The sequence below is a fragment of the Colossoma macropomum genome, unplaced genomic scaffold, assembly GCF_904425465.1.
Source record: "Colossoma macropomum unplaced genomic scaffold, Colossoma_macropomum, whole genome shotgun sequence".
Taxonomy (NCBI): Eukaryota; Metazoa; Chordata; class Actinopteri; order Characiformes; family Serrasalmidae; genus Colossoma; species Colossoma macropomum.
In genome coordinates, this window is record NW_023494804.1 from 1,356,272 (window position 1) to 1,372,023 (window position 15,752).

At 40.3% G+C, this 15,752-nt stretch overlaps 1 protein-coding gene across 2 annotated transcripts; it reads left to right on the forward strand.

The window, feature by feature from the left end:
• The first annotated feature begins 617 nt into the window (after window positions 1-617).
• Window positions 618-15,318, forward strand: ska2 (spindle and kinetochore associated complex subunit 2). Of its 2 annotated transcripts, none has more exons than XM_036594856.1 (7): window positions 618-665; window positions 4,689-4,778; window positions 5,688-5,864; window positions 8,232-8,306; window positions 9,019-9,055; window positions 11,216-11,345; window positions 13,952-15,318. In XM_036594856.1, the coding sequence occupies exons 1-7, from the start codon at window positions 633-635 to the stop codon at window positions 14,082-14,084; spliced, it is 675 nt and encodes a 224-aa protein (XP_036450749.1). In that variant the 5' UTR covers window positions 618-632; the 3' UTR covers window positions 14,085-15,318. The 2 variants fall into 2 exon arrangements, with proteins under 2 accessions (XP_036450749.1, XP_036450748.1); XM_036594855.1 differs by having other exon boundaries at window positions 632-665; window positions 11,219-11,345.
• The last annotated feature ends 434 nt before the right edge of the window (window positions 15,319-15,752 follow it).

Below are 15,752 nucleotides of genomic sequence, written 5' to 3' on the forward strand. Positions count from 1 at the left end.
CACTTTTACACATATTCATTCAATAAACTGTTTCAATATAATTAATGAACAGACTTTTTAAAAATGGAATCAATCAATAAATAGTTTGAAATGTAATTAATCAATAAACATTTTTAAACTGGATCAACAAATAAACACTTTTAAACGTATTGGATCAATAAACATTTTTAATATGATTAATCAATAGACATTTTTGAATCAATTAAATCACGAAATCGATTAATAAACACGTTCAAACGTATTCAATCAATAAAAATTGATCAATTGATAAAGGCTAATAAACACAAACATTTTTGAACATAATAGACTTTTTGAATTGATTAAATACTTTTCAATAAATACTTTTACAAGTAATTATTCAATGAATATTTTAACCTGATCGAGTAAATAAACGCCTTTAAATGTGATCGATCAGTAAGGTTTGATTTTCTGTCCAATAGTTTCTCCGCTGTGTTTCATCCAACCAATACTCACAACGCCATTTTGTGAACTCCCCCCCCGCGGCTAGCTCCCTCAGCCCGCAGTGTCCAATCAGCGTCCAGCGTCCGTGACAGCCAGCCAATCAGAGGCGGCTCTCCGCCCCGCGCTGACTCCGTATTGGCGGGCCGCTGCAGGAATGTAAACTATTCAACATGGAGACGGCAGTAGATAAGCTGGAGGCTTTGGTAAGCAGCGCCGAACCGAACCTTTAATCGCCTCTATTTTCACCACAAAAACACGAAACCGCAGCCCAAGCCTGGCGGTCCGCGTCTCTAGTGTTGGGGGAGGTTTCGATGGAGCGCTTCGGGCGGCTGTAAAGCGGTCAAATGTTGGGTTTTTCGTGCTTCTCTCTCTCTCTGTCTCAGCTGAGGCAGCGCTAGCCGCCAGCTTCTCTTTCGAATCGTTCCGTTCCACCTTAAATGGTGCAGCAGTTACATTGGGGTGCCTGAAGCGCCCTAATGTAACCGCTGCACTATTTAAGGTGGAACGGGAAACTTCGAACAAGAAGTGGCGAATAAGAAGCCTCGTCTAGCCGAGCCTGACCGAGCGGAGAGAAAATGAGGGAAATCGAGGAGGCAGCTCGCAAAATAGCGCCTTTATTACGGATTTAGGGTCAGTCGCGATGCCTAGCGGCGTTCCTCACAGTGTTACCGCGGATAAAACGCTGCAGAAAAGCCGAATAAAGTGCACATTTCGCTGGTTTTCGCGCCGAGTAGCGGAGAGGACAAACGAGCAGCGTTAACGTTCAGAGCAAAGCGCGTTCACGGTGGCGAGGCCCCGAAGCGCGTCCACGAGAAATGAACATTCAACAGGAGCGCGAAATGCTCACAATTCATTAACGAATAACGGAAATACTCAAAATACTCAACAGGTGAGGAAACCGGCTGAGTCATCAGGTCGTTATGTTTATTCCCAGTCTTTCTGAAAGGGATTCTGCCCTGCTGTTGCCTTAAAAACATCCACATGTTCTAGATAACCTCTGTAAATCTCATTTAGAACACATTCAGCTCCCTCTACGTCATAGTTCAGTTCACTAGAGCCTCAAACGTGCACGTGTTCTAGATAACTTATGTAAATCTCATTTAAAACACATTCATCTCCCTCTACATCGTTTAGTTTATTTCACTAGAGCCTTAAATGTGCATGTTCTAGATAACGTGTAAACCTCATTTAAAACATACATCTCCTTCTGCATTGTTCAGTTTAGTTCACTACACTCTTAAAAAGACGGTTCTTCCAGGGTTTAGCTGGATTTAGTGACAAATATTGAATAAAAATTGTGTTCAGTTTTTGATAGTATTTTTGAAATGTAGCACTACTGGCTCTCTTTTCTCTGATCAGATGTAAATATTGTGACATTGTGTGTCGTGAAAATTAGTTGAAGTATTGCGATATTAGAATTTTTGTCATATTGTCCACCTTTATGTAAATCTCATTTAAAACACATTCATCTCCCTCTGTATAACACAGTTTAGTTCACTAGAGCCTCAGATGTGCACATGTTGAGATGCGTATTATGTATCATGATATAATATTTTGGCCGTATCGTCGACCCCTACTCCAGAGTCACAAACCCACATGACAGCTTTCTTAGCTGCCTAACACACTGAATATTCTGGGTTCTGACTGCAGTACTATGAATGCTTTGCCTACAGGTCGTTCACTATGTTCTTAACTTCCACCTGATTTTCTTTCTTTCAGGTTTTTTGTTTTTAACTCTTTCTCATGATTGTGTTCTGGAGCGAAGCGGAGGATCCTGACTCTGTTCTGTCTGTCCAGTGCCCCTTTTATGTTGTACTACTGGTAACCTCGTTATGAAAGCAGTGCAATGTTAAAAGGGCATTGGCCAGGTATTTTTCTCAAAGGTAGGGTCAGGGGTCCGTGGTCAGACGGGCCGTGCAGGTGACTGAATCCCCGGGGCTGTTAACAGGCGCTCTGACTTCATTGCACTACTGTATTGGACAGCTAGCAGTGCAATAGTATTGTCAAAGCGTCTGAGAGCAGCCGAGCTCAGAGTTTCCACTTCAGGGATGTTCAGGTTCACCAGACACACCAGACGTTTTCTTTCTGCTTCCTTCTTTTTTACTCTTTGCGGGTGTAACGATTCCCATACGGTGCACTCTCGGGTGCTAAACTGTCACTGGGGTGGAACCCTCAAGGCTCCATCTCAGTACCTTTAGTCAGGGAACATAACTGAACCATAATCCACTGAAATGATATGTTCTAAGCTGTACTGACTCCACACACCCCGTCTCGTCTCCAGGCTTTTATTTTACTGTTCTGTTTAAAACATTCGGTTATGAAAAGGTACAAATACGAACTTTTCACCTGGAAAAACTTATTTAAGGTTCACAATCAGACCTTAAACCACTGTTGGACCTTTGAGGGAACATTTACACTGTTTGTACCTTGATGAAGGATAAATGTACCTGAGCAGAACCTTTATTACTAACAGTGTATCAGAAAATGGAGAAAGTAAGTGTGTAATATTTACTAATGTGAAACTGTGCTGGCTGTGCACTGGGCTAGTATTTATCGCCATAGTAATAAATCACGCCACCATATGCTTTTCCGAGCACATCATAGATATCGACAGTGCTTAAAACATTTCCCAACTGCATGTTTGATTAAATTGGTCATGTATAATTGGATTCAGCAGCGCAGTGTATTAAATAATTAATACAACCAATCAATCATGTATAATTAATACACACACACACACTCACACATGTGTCGCTGCTGTTGGAACAAAACCTTGTATCTCCATTTTTGTCGTTTTTGAGTTTTTTGACATAATGAACGAAATAAACGACCCAAAATTACTTTTGGGGAAAAAAGTCTGGTTCCATTGACTTAGTATGTTTTTTCCTTCTCCTGTAAAGTTACCATTTTGGAGATATGAGGTTTTGTTCCGACAGCAGCGATATATATATATATATGTGTGTATGTATGTGTGTGTGTGTGTGTGTATGTATGTATATATATATATAATATATATATAACATGAAATCCGGAGTACAGTAAGGGTGAACCTCATTAACGCTGTAGCCAAGGATTCTACAAAAACGAATTGAAAAGAGTAAATATAAATTTGATAGTGAAAGTATAGCAATGAAGTGAGTAAGATCACTGTACATAAGACAGATAAAAATTAGGAAACTTTAAGGCAAGTCAGACTAACAAATCAGAACAATCAAATCAAAATATTAGGCACAAAATGAAAAAATAAAACAGGTAAGTGGAGAAAGGAAAAGAGATAAACATTACTAAGTGATTAAAAAATCTAATAAATAATACCAATAAAATAAATAAAACCAAACTCGCGCTGTGTTAAACGGTGATTCAGGGTGTACCGATCGTGAGTTTTGATGATGACATTTTAAACATGAAGGATGAAGAGGAAATGTTGAAAATTGATTCTTGGTCTTGGTATCTAAAGGAGAGTATGCTGTATCGTTGCCCCCGCAGTCCTGTCTGATTGTGTTTGCGTTAGAGGAGCTGTATGTGATCCTAATGCCCGGGACCCTATCAGTATTGTCTCTGCTGTCCTCTGTGTTCAGAGTAGTGCAATATTGCTTATAGGGTTTCGGGCTTTAGGTTTCGCCTTCATTCAGCTGCAAACCCGGCGGGATCGCTTTAGAACCTCACTGCACTTTAATGAACCTGCTGTCTTTTTTTTAAAGGGCTCATATCGTAACTTTTTTCCCTCGTATTTTATTGTTTTCCCTGACATTTGTGTCAGTTTATGTACCAAAAACAGTCACAATTCACTTTTCCAACCTCTGTTTATTCACTTACAGTTAAATAGGCTGTTTGTGCTGCTGTGTTGTTAAGACTGATGTATGTAAATGTGCTCTGTCCTGATTGGCCGTCCTGTATTGTGGCTCATTCAGAAAGTAGCCCTGAAACACTCTTTATAACAGCATGAATGGTGGGGCTAAACTGCTGTAGCTGAATGGGCAGGGCTAAACTGCTAATGAGGTTCTCTATGATACGGGCCCTTTAAAGCTCTTTGTTTATAGAGAGTTAGTTATCTAGTCCTGAATTAAGCCTGTTTGTTGCGGAAATACAGAAATAATAATCTGATCTAATCGACTTTGTATACGCTCATTGATCAAAATGCGTTGATTATTGTGCCCACCGATTTGTTCCCTCGCTGTTCTGCGATGTTGATGAGACGTTCCGGTGACGCTGTGGTGTTGTTGTAGTTCCAGAAGGCGGAGGCTGATATTGAATATGTGGAGAAGCGGCTGAAGTTTGACTTCATGACGAGCGCTCGGGAGAGCGGCGCCGTGGAGGTGAGTCACTCTGAGGAAGCGTCTGAGTTAGAGACACAGTGATCATCTGATCTCTCTGCTCTGACACATCAGACTGAATGCAACTGCTGTTCCAGAACTGTTTCTTCATTTTACCACAAGGTTCTATTTTTAATCACATTTTCAGATCAGCGCGTTGTAGTAGGGGTGGGCGAAACGTCTCAAACATCACAGTATTTAAAGACATTTTTAGTATGCATGTCTATTTTGACACAGACAGGCGTTTCACAGACAGTGCAGCAGTGCATACAATTAAATGGGACTAATTACAGTAAACAAAAGGAAAATTCAAATTAGGATTCTGTAACTTGGCTTATAAAGTAGACAATATTTTATTGTTACGACCATATATATAGATATATTGCTGTCAGAATAAAACCTTGTATTTCCAAAATGGTAACTTTACAGTAGAAGGAAAAAACCTACTTTACTTTTAATGTAAGTCAATGGAACCAAAAGTTTTTCCAGGTCATTTTGGGCCGTTTCTTTTGGTCCATTCATCATGAAATTTACACACAATATTAGGGACAACATGCATTTGCAAGTCATGTCAAAGACTGCAAACCTCATGCATTGCGCAATGCGGCCGAGCTCCCCTTTGAAATGAATATGATGCACCAAGCAAACAATATGGCAAAAATATAATAATAATCATTTTCATGAAACACAATATGACAAAGCACATTTTGCCATATTATCATGTAATTTATTAATAAATATTGTCATATTGCCCAGAACTGGGTGCCTCCTGTTGTGATTTAGCCGTTTTTGAAGATTTTTACTCAGTAAAACCTAATGCCGTTATCATGTTTTTGTATACAGTAGTAGAGGGTCTGTGCTGGTTCTACAGGAAAGCTGTTCTATCTTTATGCCTGGTTCTCTACCTTTCAGGGAAACCCCGTTCAGCTCCTGGAGAACCTGGCAGCCATTAAGGCTCGTCACTCAGCTCTGTGCGCGCAGGTGGAGGAGATCGCGGCCGAACAGAAACGCTCCATGGACTCCATCAGAGCTCACCTGGACACCACAGTGAGGCTGGTGGAGGAGCTGCAGAACACGGCCGATATTCAGGTACTTTCAGAGTTTTTTTTTTAGACGTTAAATGACACACATAGGGGCTGGACAATTAATCGAAAAGTAATCGAAACAGACATTCAGAACCTCTAACCGACGTAATCTTGCTGTGTTGGTTATTTAGATTTTTTAAATTCTGTTAATCGTTTCCCGACTCTGTGTTCACTTACTGTCCCCTTAAAAACTCACTACTGCGCGTGTATCCAGTCTGCGACATGGACATTAAGGCTCCGTTCACACAGCAGGTAAAAGTGGCCCAAATCTGATTTTCTCACCAAACCCGATTTTTTTGTTTGGCTGTTCAGATTATCTTTTAAATGTGATCTGTACGCAACATCAGTCTGAACAGATCAGCTCCTAAACTGAGCCTCATGCGCAAAAGAACAGAGCGTCACGCTGCTTCACGGCTCATCCAGAGGTAAACAATCACAACCGCCAACGAACGCCAGTCGCTCCCGGAGGATCAGCTTCATCTTCACCAGCATCACAGGCGCCATCATGAAGCTTCACTGACTGACAGCTGGGCTCATCACCCAGAATGTGTTGGAGCCGTAAAAAGGGCGCGGTCACTTCTTTGGTTCGCGTCCTCGGATTCGTTAAACTTTGCTTTCAGACTTTTAACTGTTCTTTGGCGCTGCAGCCTCGTTCTCCTGCTGCCGCGTTCGGACAACTCTTTAGAAACCTCTTCAAACACGGAGAGTTTTGAATGAGTCTCTTAATAATTTTTGTACAGAAACATCAGCCCAGATGTTTGAGTCTCAGCAGCGCGAAATTATGATGAAGGTCGAGTTGGACTGACGTGAAAGTCATGTGAATTCCGATCTGGCTGCCGATTTCACATTAAGATATGCAGAACATATTTACAGTACAAACCTCGTCAGTGAACTATGAGTGGAGAAAAAAACAAAAACAAAATAATCATAATAATAATTTGAGGTCATATCGCCCAGCACTAAACACAGGCTTTTGGGGCTTCTGGACGAGTTCCTGGACTGCGTGGGTAACGTGAGTCCAGTTCTGGTCCTGGATGCTTTAGTCCACCCCAGTTAGGTGATTTCACTGCTCAGGCACACCTGAGTGGATTCCAGGCACTCGGTATTTCATCATAGGGTCATAGTTAGTTATGTAGGAAAAATAATGACCTCGGCTAGTTAGTTGATGTTGGCTGTATAGTTGTGTATCACATGAAGAATTGATGATGATGGTGTTGTTCATATTGCTGCCCAACTGCTTTACATCACCATTGATGGTTTTATGTCGTGTCATTTTGTCAGTTTTTATGTTTGTATTTTCAAAGGAGAAGCCAAAGACTCATTTCCACAGTAGTGGGTAATAAATCAAATTATTCAGTCAAATAATTAATCAGATCTAATCTAAACTACCTTATCTATAAAGGAGCTGCTAACGAGCTAGCCAGTTTGTTCTAGTCTAAATAAAGTGACCAGAGTAGGGCTGATCGTTTTATATTTAATATTCAATTACATTAAATATATTCAATTCTCAAATCACTGGAGCTGCAATATTTATTCCAGCCTTTGTTACCAACAGTGTTGTCTTAAGTTCGTAAGTGTGGAAATGTAACCCAGTAACTCGGAGTTTGTGATCTGCCTGAAGACGATTCAGAAGCAACCGAAAATCCACATGCTGTGACATCACAACCATGAATAACTGGCCGTCCGACAGTGTTCACAATCAACATAATCGCGGTTCACAATATCGGTTAGAAATATCGCTAGATTAGATATTTTGCCCGAATCGTTCAGCCCTACCAGGGTATAGATGTGTCCAGCTGATTGTGGTCGGCCAGTCTGAAGTCCAGATCAGGTACGCCTCAAATTTTTCTCTTGTAGTGTTTGTGGTGGGCCGAGGACCAACAAAGGCAAAACAGGCAAGTCAGAGCGTCTGTAGAGGCTGTGTTTCCCGTAGCAGGTCAGTCAGACGGAGAGTTTCGTACAGTGTGAGTCTATAAATCGTAGCTTTGTCTGAACACGATGGTCTATTAAACGGACAGTGAGAGTCACCAAAGAACAAGATCTCTAACATCACAGGGTCTGTCTGGCTTTAGAGGACATTCAGCTACAGCTCAACCAGCCAATCAAACGACTCCAACAGGACAGAAAACTGGAAGCGTGAGCTCCTCGGATGCGTCAGCCTCGGATGTGATTCCTGCTGTCGCTGTGCTGCTGCTGAAAGAGACAGATGAGGATCAAAACTATGAAAACTACTTTACTTTCAGCTGCACAGAAGAGCTTTTCTGACGGAGTACTTAAATCGCGAGTACTTAAACATGTACTCGTACTTGATATTCCAGAAGTGACTGAACACCCGTCCTGTCCTAAAACCGTGTGTTACTGTTTCTTTTAGGTTCCTCCCCTCAGCGAGGCAGAACAGGAGGCGAGAGATGCTCTCTGCTCGTCAGTAGCTGCTCTTTCTGTCGAGGTCTGATCACATTTACATTTATTATCTGTTTTATATCTCTGTTCTGTCAATGTAACTGTATACTTTATACATGCTGTTATTCTATATTCTAGTTCACTTGTATATCAACTAATAGAACACCACAGGTGTTGAGTTTGGGGGGTCCCACACTGTACACATTTTCCTGGACTGAGGAGCCTTTTCCATTGTTTTCAGTGGGAGAGATGTGCTTTTGTGCTGGCGTTTCATGTCTGCAGAAAAACATTCAACAGTAGAGCTGGGCAATACGACAATATTTATCATTATCATGATAAATTACATCACAATATTCTTTCATGATCATATCGTCAGCATTTAAACTGTTTCCAACTGCATGTTCACTTACAAAGGGAGTAATCAGTCCTGTTTAACATGATTTAGTGCTGCAAGGGATGTAAAATTTTGAATATGAATCACTGTATTCATAATTTGATGGCATTTTTTAATTGTGGTACAACGATTGTGTCTTCTCCAACTCAGCAGACAAATATATATTGTGATATGAAAACTAGTATTAGTATTTAATATATATAATTATACTAGTGTTATATGCTGTATCGCCCACCTCTACAGTACAGTGACTGTTCTTGTCACTAAGTAGATATAACAACACAGGTGCAACTTTTCAGCCAATCAGACTGCGTGGGCGGAGCTAGGAGGTTGCTGTTAATTTTCATGCTGTTTGTTTTCGTAGGCGCCGTCTGACCCTCTCGCTCAGGAGGAGAATCACTGTAAGTCTGAGACGCTTGATAACAGAAAAGCTGGCGCTCCGTTTAGCCGTTAATCCGTAATGTTTCATCCACAGTGAGTTTGTGTCTGTGTTACTGAGATCTTCTCACAAGATCTGAAAACCACACCTTAAAACAAATCTAATAACAAACTTATCGTCTTCTTATTTGGGATCTTATGAAGAACGATAAATTAAATAATTTGAACATTTTTTTCCCTGTTTGTTCTTTTATATAATTTGTATACTGTGTGTAGACGAAGTATTTTAAAGCTAATTATTAATATCTATATTATTTATATAACTATAAATATTTTAAAATATTTTTCACTTGTGACACATTATTGGTTTTGGTTGACTTCCTTAAGCCCTGTTCGAACAGGGTTAGTTGTCCATGGGGAGGCGGGTTAAAGCCAGTTACCCTCGGTCTGTAATGTTTATGAGGACAGGATAAGCTCAGAATAAACGACCGAGATGGAGCGACTTCTCGATTTACACACCGCCTTTATCCCATTAAAGAGATGTTGAAACATTTCATTTAGCCGTCACGTCGTTTACTCTAACCGTTCAGGCGTTCAGCGCATCATTAGCGCTGACATTAACACAGCAGACTTCACCGTATAAAGTCAGACCTCTTCCTGCAATTTTAATGTTCTGAGTTGAACACGCGCAGACTTTACATATCTGCTGATTTTACCCACAGAGAACACGTTCAGGTCAGACTGTGTTAAAGAGCCGTGTGAGATTTTTCTTACCCACTGCTTTACGGCTCTACGGCGAGTCTCCTCACTGCAGAGACGGTACTGATCTCCTGCTGTCTGAGCTGAGCCGAACCTCATCACTGTATCTCCTCTCTGTTAATACTCACTGCAATATATCATAACCTGCTGCTGTAATGACTCACTGCACACTTTACACTGTAAACACTGCGGATACTCCTAGTTACGTTTATACTCACTGTGCTTTTAGTTTATCTCACACAAAATACAGACAAATAAATACAACAGATTTGTCTCATACGCTATGTGAATATGCAAATAGATATACTTTATTTCTGCTCTTACACTTATGTCTATTTTTCTATTTCTATTTTCTGCTTAGTATATGCAAGTTTATGTGAAATCATATGTCTTGATACTGAAAGAAAAATTTGCCTTTGGCATCCATCCCTCCCTCCCTCCCTCCCTCCATCCCTCCCTCCCTCCCTCCATCCATCCCTCCATCCCTCCCTCCCTCCATCCATCCTCTGCAATCTCTGTAAATGTAGCTTTCTCTCAGTTTCAGTCTCATGTTTGATTTTGAGAAGCGACACTGTCTTTATGTTTCAATCCAAGATCAACGTAATATTCAATGAGCTGCTCCAAGTCTTAAAGCAAAGCACAGCTTTTGCAAGCAGTTGCAAACTGTTTACATCATAATGCAGAACAGTTGCGAGGGAACGCAATGTCACCAACCTCTAACCACGGCCCCTGAGGGGCTCCGTAGGTTCACACGGGATTAATGTAATCTGAGCTCATTTCTACGGCTCGTTCTATAGAAGGTAAAAGGCGCCGCGGTCTGTACTGAAGCCGGAGCGCAGTTGGTAAAAAAGACTGACGTGGTGTTTTTGGACGGGACTAGAATCACTGAGAAACACCAGTAATGATGACGTTACCCTCCTCCTCATGTTAAACTGATCCTGCCTGAAGAGGGCTTTAGAGTTTACAGTGAAAACTTACAGAATAAACAGTAAAAATAATACAAACTCTATTCTAATTTTAAAAAGGCAGAAAAGCTAAATATTGGTAAAAAATATTGGCAAAAAGTCTAAAAGGTGCTTCTTTAGACTTGGTTGATTCTGTAGGGCTGAACAATCGATAGGTTTTATATCGAGTTCAATCCTCAATCAGGCATCATCTTATCGAGGTTTAAGTGGGGAAATGTAACTCTGAGCTGGTGAACTGGCGCTTTATATTCAGTGCTCAGGCCTCTTTTCAGAAAAACAGACGCGTTTTGGCAGAAAATAAAGGGTCTGGAGCTGAATTTACAGACATTTAAACCACAATCTTTTACCCAAGTCGATCAGTCTGAGGTCTCTGACGCTGACGTGCTGTGATCTACAGACAGGATCTTTATGTAAACAGTCGTTTGTGGAGTTTCCTGAGTCGATGTTTCGTGTGTCCGGCAGCGCGGGTTCCGGAGGTGACGGACGCCGAGTTCGAAGCCGTTCCACGAAGCGTGCGAGGAAACGTGAAGCTGACTGACCTCAACACCCTCTACAGACAGCTGACAGAGCACTTCTCAGAACAGAACAGGTGAGGATCTGGGCAGAAACACCTCGCAGTGCCTCCTTCACAAAGGCTCCCAATTTAAACTTAAAATTTTAGGAATGGCCACTTTGGAAACCTGTAGACTTCAGAATCACTCGCAGACAGTAAAACACAGTTATCATATCAGGTGTGCTGTACAGCGGTCACTGTCCATTACATTAGCTGCTCTGTAAAACAGTATAACGTTGATTTTGTAAACATAAATAAATAAACACTTGATGACTTAGAGCTTAATGAGTTAGAGGTATTTTATGAAAATGAGATGAAAATCATTTTTAATTGTTAGTAAAAACTGAGTTGTTGCATTGTTTGAAATGTTTTGCGATGAGTTAGGGTTAATAATTCATTTTATTTATTCATTATTTCTAAGTTTGTATATTTGCACGTCCAAGTTTATAAAACTGTGACATGTGGCATGAAAACCTGTTGCTGAAACTCCTTACAGCTCTTTAAAAACTCGTCTTAAATTTTATAAACCTTAATAATAAACCTTATAAGCCTTAAAGGTAATTAAATAGTGAACATTTGAACTGATTGGCTCTTAATTACAACATTAATTTCATTAATTCATCCATGTTTTAATTTTCTTATTTATACCAAAATAATACATTTGGGCTCATTAGAGTCACATTTCTGATACAAAACAAAACCTCACACTGCCTTTAGACTGACCTCTGGGACAGTTTATCAGTGCCATAACTTTTGCACAGGCCACATTTTATGTATGTGTTTATTTCAGTATGTAAAATTAACAGCAAATAATCAGTAATTGTGCATTAGAATGTGCAGAGGTGTGTTTTCTGTAAGAGGACGTGTTCACCTAAACGTTTATATGAGACTTTAATCAATTAATCTCACCAGTTATTTTAATGATTTATTAAATAATCAGTTTTAAAGGGCCAGCGCAGTGTTTGTCCAGTGTTTGTCCTACTCACTCAAAATGTTCTGTTAGCAGGATGTGTGTGATTATCTCTGTCCTTCTGCTTCAGTCCAGCATTTATTGGGCACTGCAGAGCTCAGAAAATGACCTCTAGGTTTGTTTTATTTGTATGCTGCCCCCTAAGTAACGTTTAGGAATTACACTTATTTGGTCTGATCTTAGACATCACAGATAGTCACAGCGAATCATAACCTGCCTTATTTTGCATATTCATGAACTTTGAAGTCAGCTGACCCTCCCACACTTCACACTGCGCACTGTGCTGGAGTAACGTTGTAGCTGATAGAAGCACTCGTTTAAAAACACTCAGTTTTGGGATGAAAGAGGGAGAAGGTCACTCCACATTTAGGAGATACAGATTTACAGCTAACGTTGTGAGGCTGAAGTCGACTTCCTGTTCGCCAGCGTCTTGTTTGAACTCTTCCGTTCCAGCTTAAATCGTGCAGCAGTCACATTCTGGTGCTGCACCGTTTAAGGTGGAACAGGAGAACTCAAATAAGAAGCCTGAGGTGTCAGAATGTAAGTGATGCACCGTTTAAGGTGGAATGTAAGAAATTCACGGAAGAAGCTGGTGAATAAGAGGCCGACTCCAGTTTCGTGTTAGTTTTACAGCTGAAACGCACAAACTTTGATTGGCTGTCTTTGAAACAGAAATCTGTCCGTTAAGCAGCTCCGCTGAGAAGCTGCTGCAACACTGCGCTTTTCAGATTCATATAAATGAGGCTGATCTGATGTCCAGCCTGCGCTGTACTGACTAACTGGGTGGTTACGTTTGACGCAGAGGCTGTCAATCTGCTGGGGTCCATGCCCACATAGCAGAGCAGTAAGAGGCGACAGAGACAAAAAAAATACAAAACACTCCTTTTAATGACGTTTTAGGGAAAAAATGAGAAGCTAGTGGAAATATTTATTTTTCACAGATTATTATTCTCCATGGAATATTTTGGTTTTTCCGTCTGAATTTACAGCCCCAAATCTTATGGCGAATTATTCAGTAACTTGAAATACATGTAGTGTTGGTGTTTTTTTGTAAAAGCAGTTTTATGATCATAAACATAATGCCGTGTGCCGAAAGTCTGAGATGCTCTTTGTATTTTTTTATAAAAATAATTTTTGCAGCGCAGATCACTGAAGAGACGCCACCTGAGATCCAGTTTGTAGCTCAGATTTGTGGAAAAATGGGTTTTAGTGGAAAAAAAATGTGAGTTCAGCTTCTTTTATTAAAAGGGTTTAAAATTACATCACGGAAAGAAGACAGTTACAGCTCTCATACGACCCCCACCTTTAGAATGTAGCTTATGAAATATGAAAGTTTTGAAGAACATGACGACGTGTGTTTTGATGGAGTTGGAGTTGAAGCTGTTCAGGGCCTTTAAAAACATACTGGACCGTAACAGAACCATGAACATCGTTTAAAGGATTCTAAAACACTTTACTGGAAAACCAGGAAACCTTCAAAGAGACTTTCTACTGAGAAAATATTAAACATTATGTGGTAAAAAATGCCCAGAAGGAGAACTTAAAGCATCATTATCATCATGTAAATTGCCAGCTAATCATGGTTGATCAACAGTAAATTTGAATCTTCTTCTAAATGGAGTGATTCTTTATGCTGCTGCCAGGTTTAATGCTCTGTGTTGCTGTTCCTCAGAGCGCCGCTGAGCTCGCACAGGATGAAGAAACTCAACATGAAGGTCAGCGACGCCGCCGTGAAAACGCTGCAGCACCTCTCGCTCATCGAGGTGGACAAGAAGGGAAACGTGTCTCTGAGCTCCAGAGACTGAAAACGACCAGAACGAGACTGTTTGACCCCACAGCGTCCGCAGCGCTCGGCTGACAGGCTAACAGCCCCGTCCAGCCTCCTCAGAGGTGAACGGAAGATTACATCGTTATCCGCTTTCTACGTTCATTGTTAGCCACGTTAGCATGTTTGGTCAGCTGTTGGACAGCGATGCCGGTGAGTCTCAGAGTTTAAAGGCTGGACACGGAGCTGCGCGCTGACCTCTGTCAGAGTGGATTGTTTATTATTTCATACAGTTTTTAATAAAACAGCTGCAGAAATCGGCGCCACACAGAGATCACAGCAGATCAGTCAGCACAACTAAAAATCTGGAGAACTATTTTTATACAGATACTTAAAAATGAGAATCACTGCAAAAATGACGCCTTCGTGAGTGAATATCTGTGATATTTCTCATTATGAAAATTACTGTAAGAACGTTAAAGATTAAACAACCTGTTTCTACACATTTTTACTGAACGACTTAAGCCAGTTACACAGTCTAATTTAATCTAGTGAAACACTGTTACACTGGCAGATAAGGATGCATGGTTAAGAAATAATGCAGATAATTTGGCTTATTTTAAGAAATAATGCAGATAATTTGGCTTATTTTAAGAAATAATGCAGATAATTTGGCTTATTTTAAGAAATAATGCAGATAATTTGGCTAATTTCAGGAAACAATGCAGATAATTTGGCTAATTTCAGGAAACAATGCAGATAATTTGGCTTATTTCAGGAAACAATGCACTCAGTGTTGAAGACACAAAATGATCTTCCAGTAAAATAAAACACTTTCAGTAGAAAAAAATATTTAAAACGAGTCAAAATGTACAACAGTCTCCTAATGAGGAATATTATAGTGACTAGAGGTATATAGATATTAATATGCTATATTTTTTGCGGTGTATGAATGACTGTGTGGGGATTTAGTGTCCAGATTCCCAAAAGAGGAATTATTTTATTAATGATTTGGTTAAAAGGGAACCTGTGCGCCGTGTTTGGACTCTGAAAGCACTCGGCGTCAGTGTAATTTCAGTGGATGAGGAATATCTGCTCAGAAACGCGCCGTGTGGGAACGTCTGGACGGATTCAGTCAGTTAAAGGTCAGTGAGTCTGACCGCAGCCCTGCAGGACGAAGAGGAGGATCTCTGTGAAGCTCTGAGTCACTGACGGGGGAGATTTACTGTGTTTATATCTGTATTTGTTCAATTAAAGCATCGTCAAACCAGAAACGCCTCAGTCTTTATTAAAGCTCTGATTAACAGCAACAACATTTATTGAGCTTCAGGACAACACCAGAAAATATGAAATTCACAGAAAGAAATTCATTTCTACTGTTAATTTAATGATGTGAACTTATTTTAAAATTCATATTTTAAAAAGATCATGTTTAAGTTCTTTGTGTATAAATATCTAATAAATCATTAAACAGTGAAGAAAGTGCTCATTTATGTTTCCTATTTAGGAGAATTCCACCTATTTTTCAAATTCCCCCATAATTCAGTGTGTGAGGTGTAAACAGAGAGATTCAGAGTGGTTTGGTGTGAAATGGTTCAGATGTCTTTACAGTGGTGGTGATAGGAACCAGGGGTCGCCATGACTACAACACAGATATAGACATTTTATTTACTATCCAGAACCACCAGTGAACCTACACGAGTCTTCT

What these genes read in the sequence shown, in the direction of transcription:
- ska2 (XM_036594856.1), top strand. Translation starts at nt 633, where the DNA reads ATGGAGACGGCAGTAGATAAGCTGGAGGCTTTG. An exon ending in TAGATAAGCTGGAGGCTTTG is followed by an intron (nt 666 to 4,688) that starts GTAAGCAGCGCC and finishes GTGTTGTTGTAG; the next exon opens with TTCCAGAAGGCGGAGGCTGA. An exon ending in CGCTCAGGAGGAGAATCACT is followed by an intron (nt 9,056 to 11,215) that starts GTAAGTCTGAGA and finishes TCGTGTGTCCGG; the next exon opens with CAGCGCGGGTTCCGGAGGTG.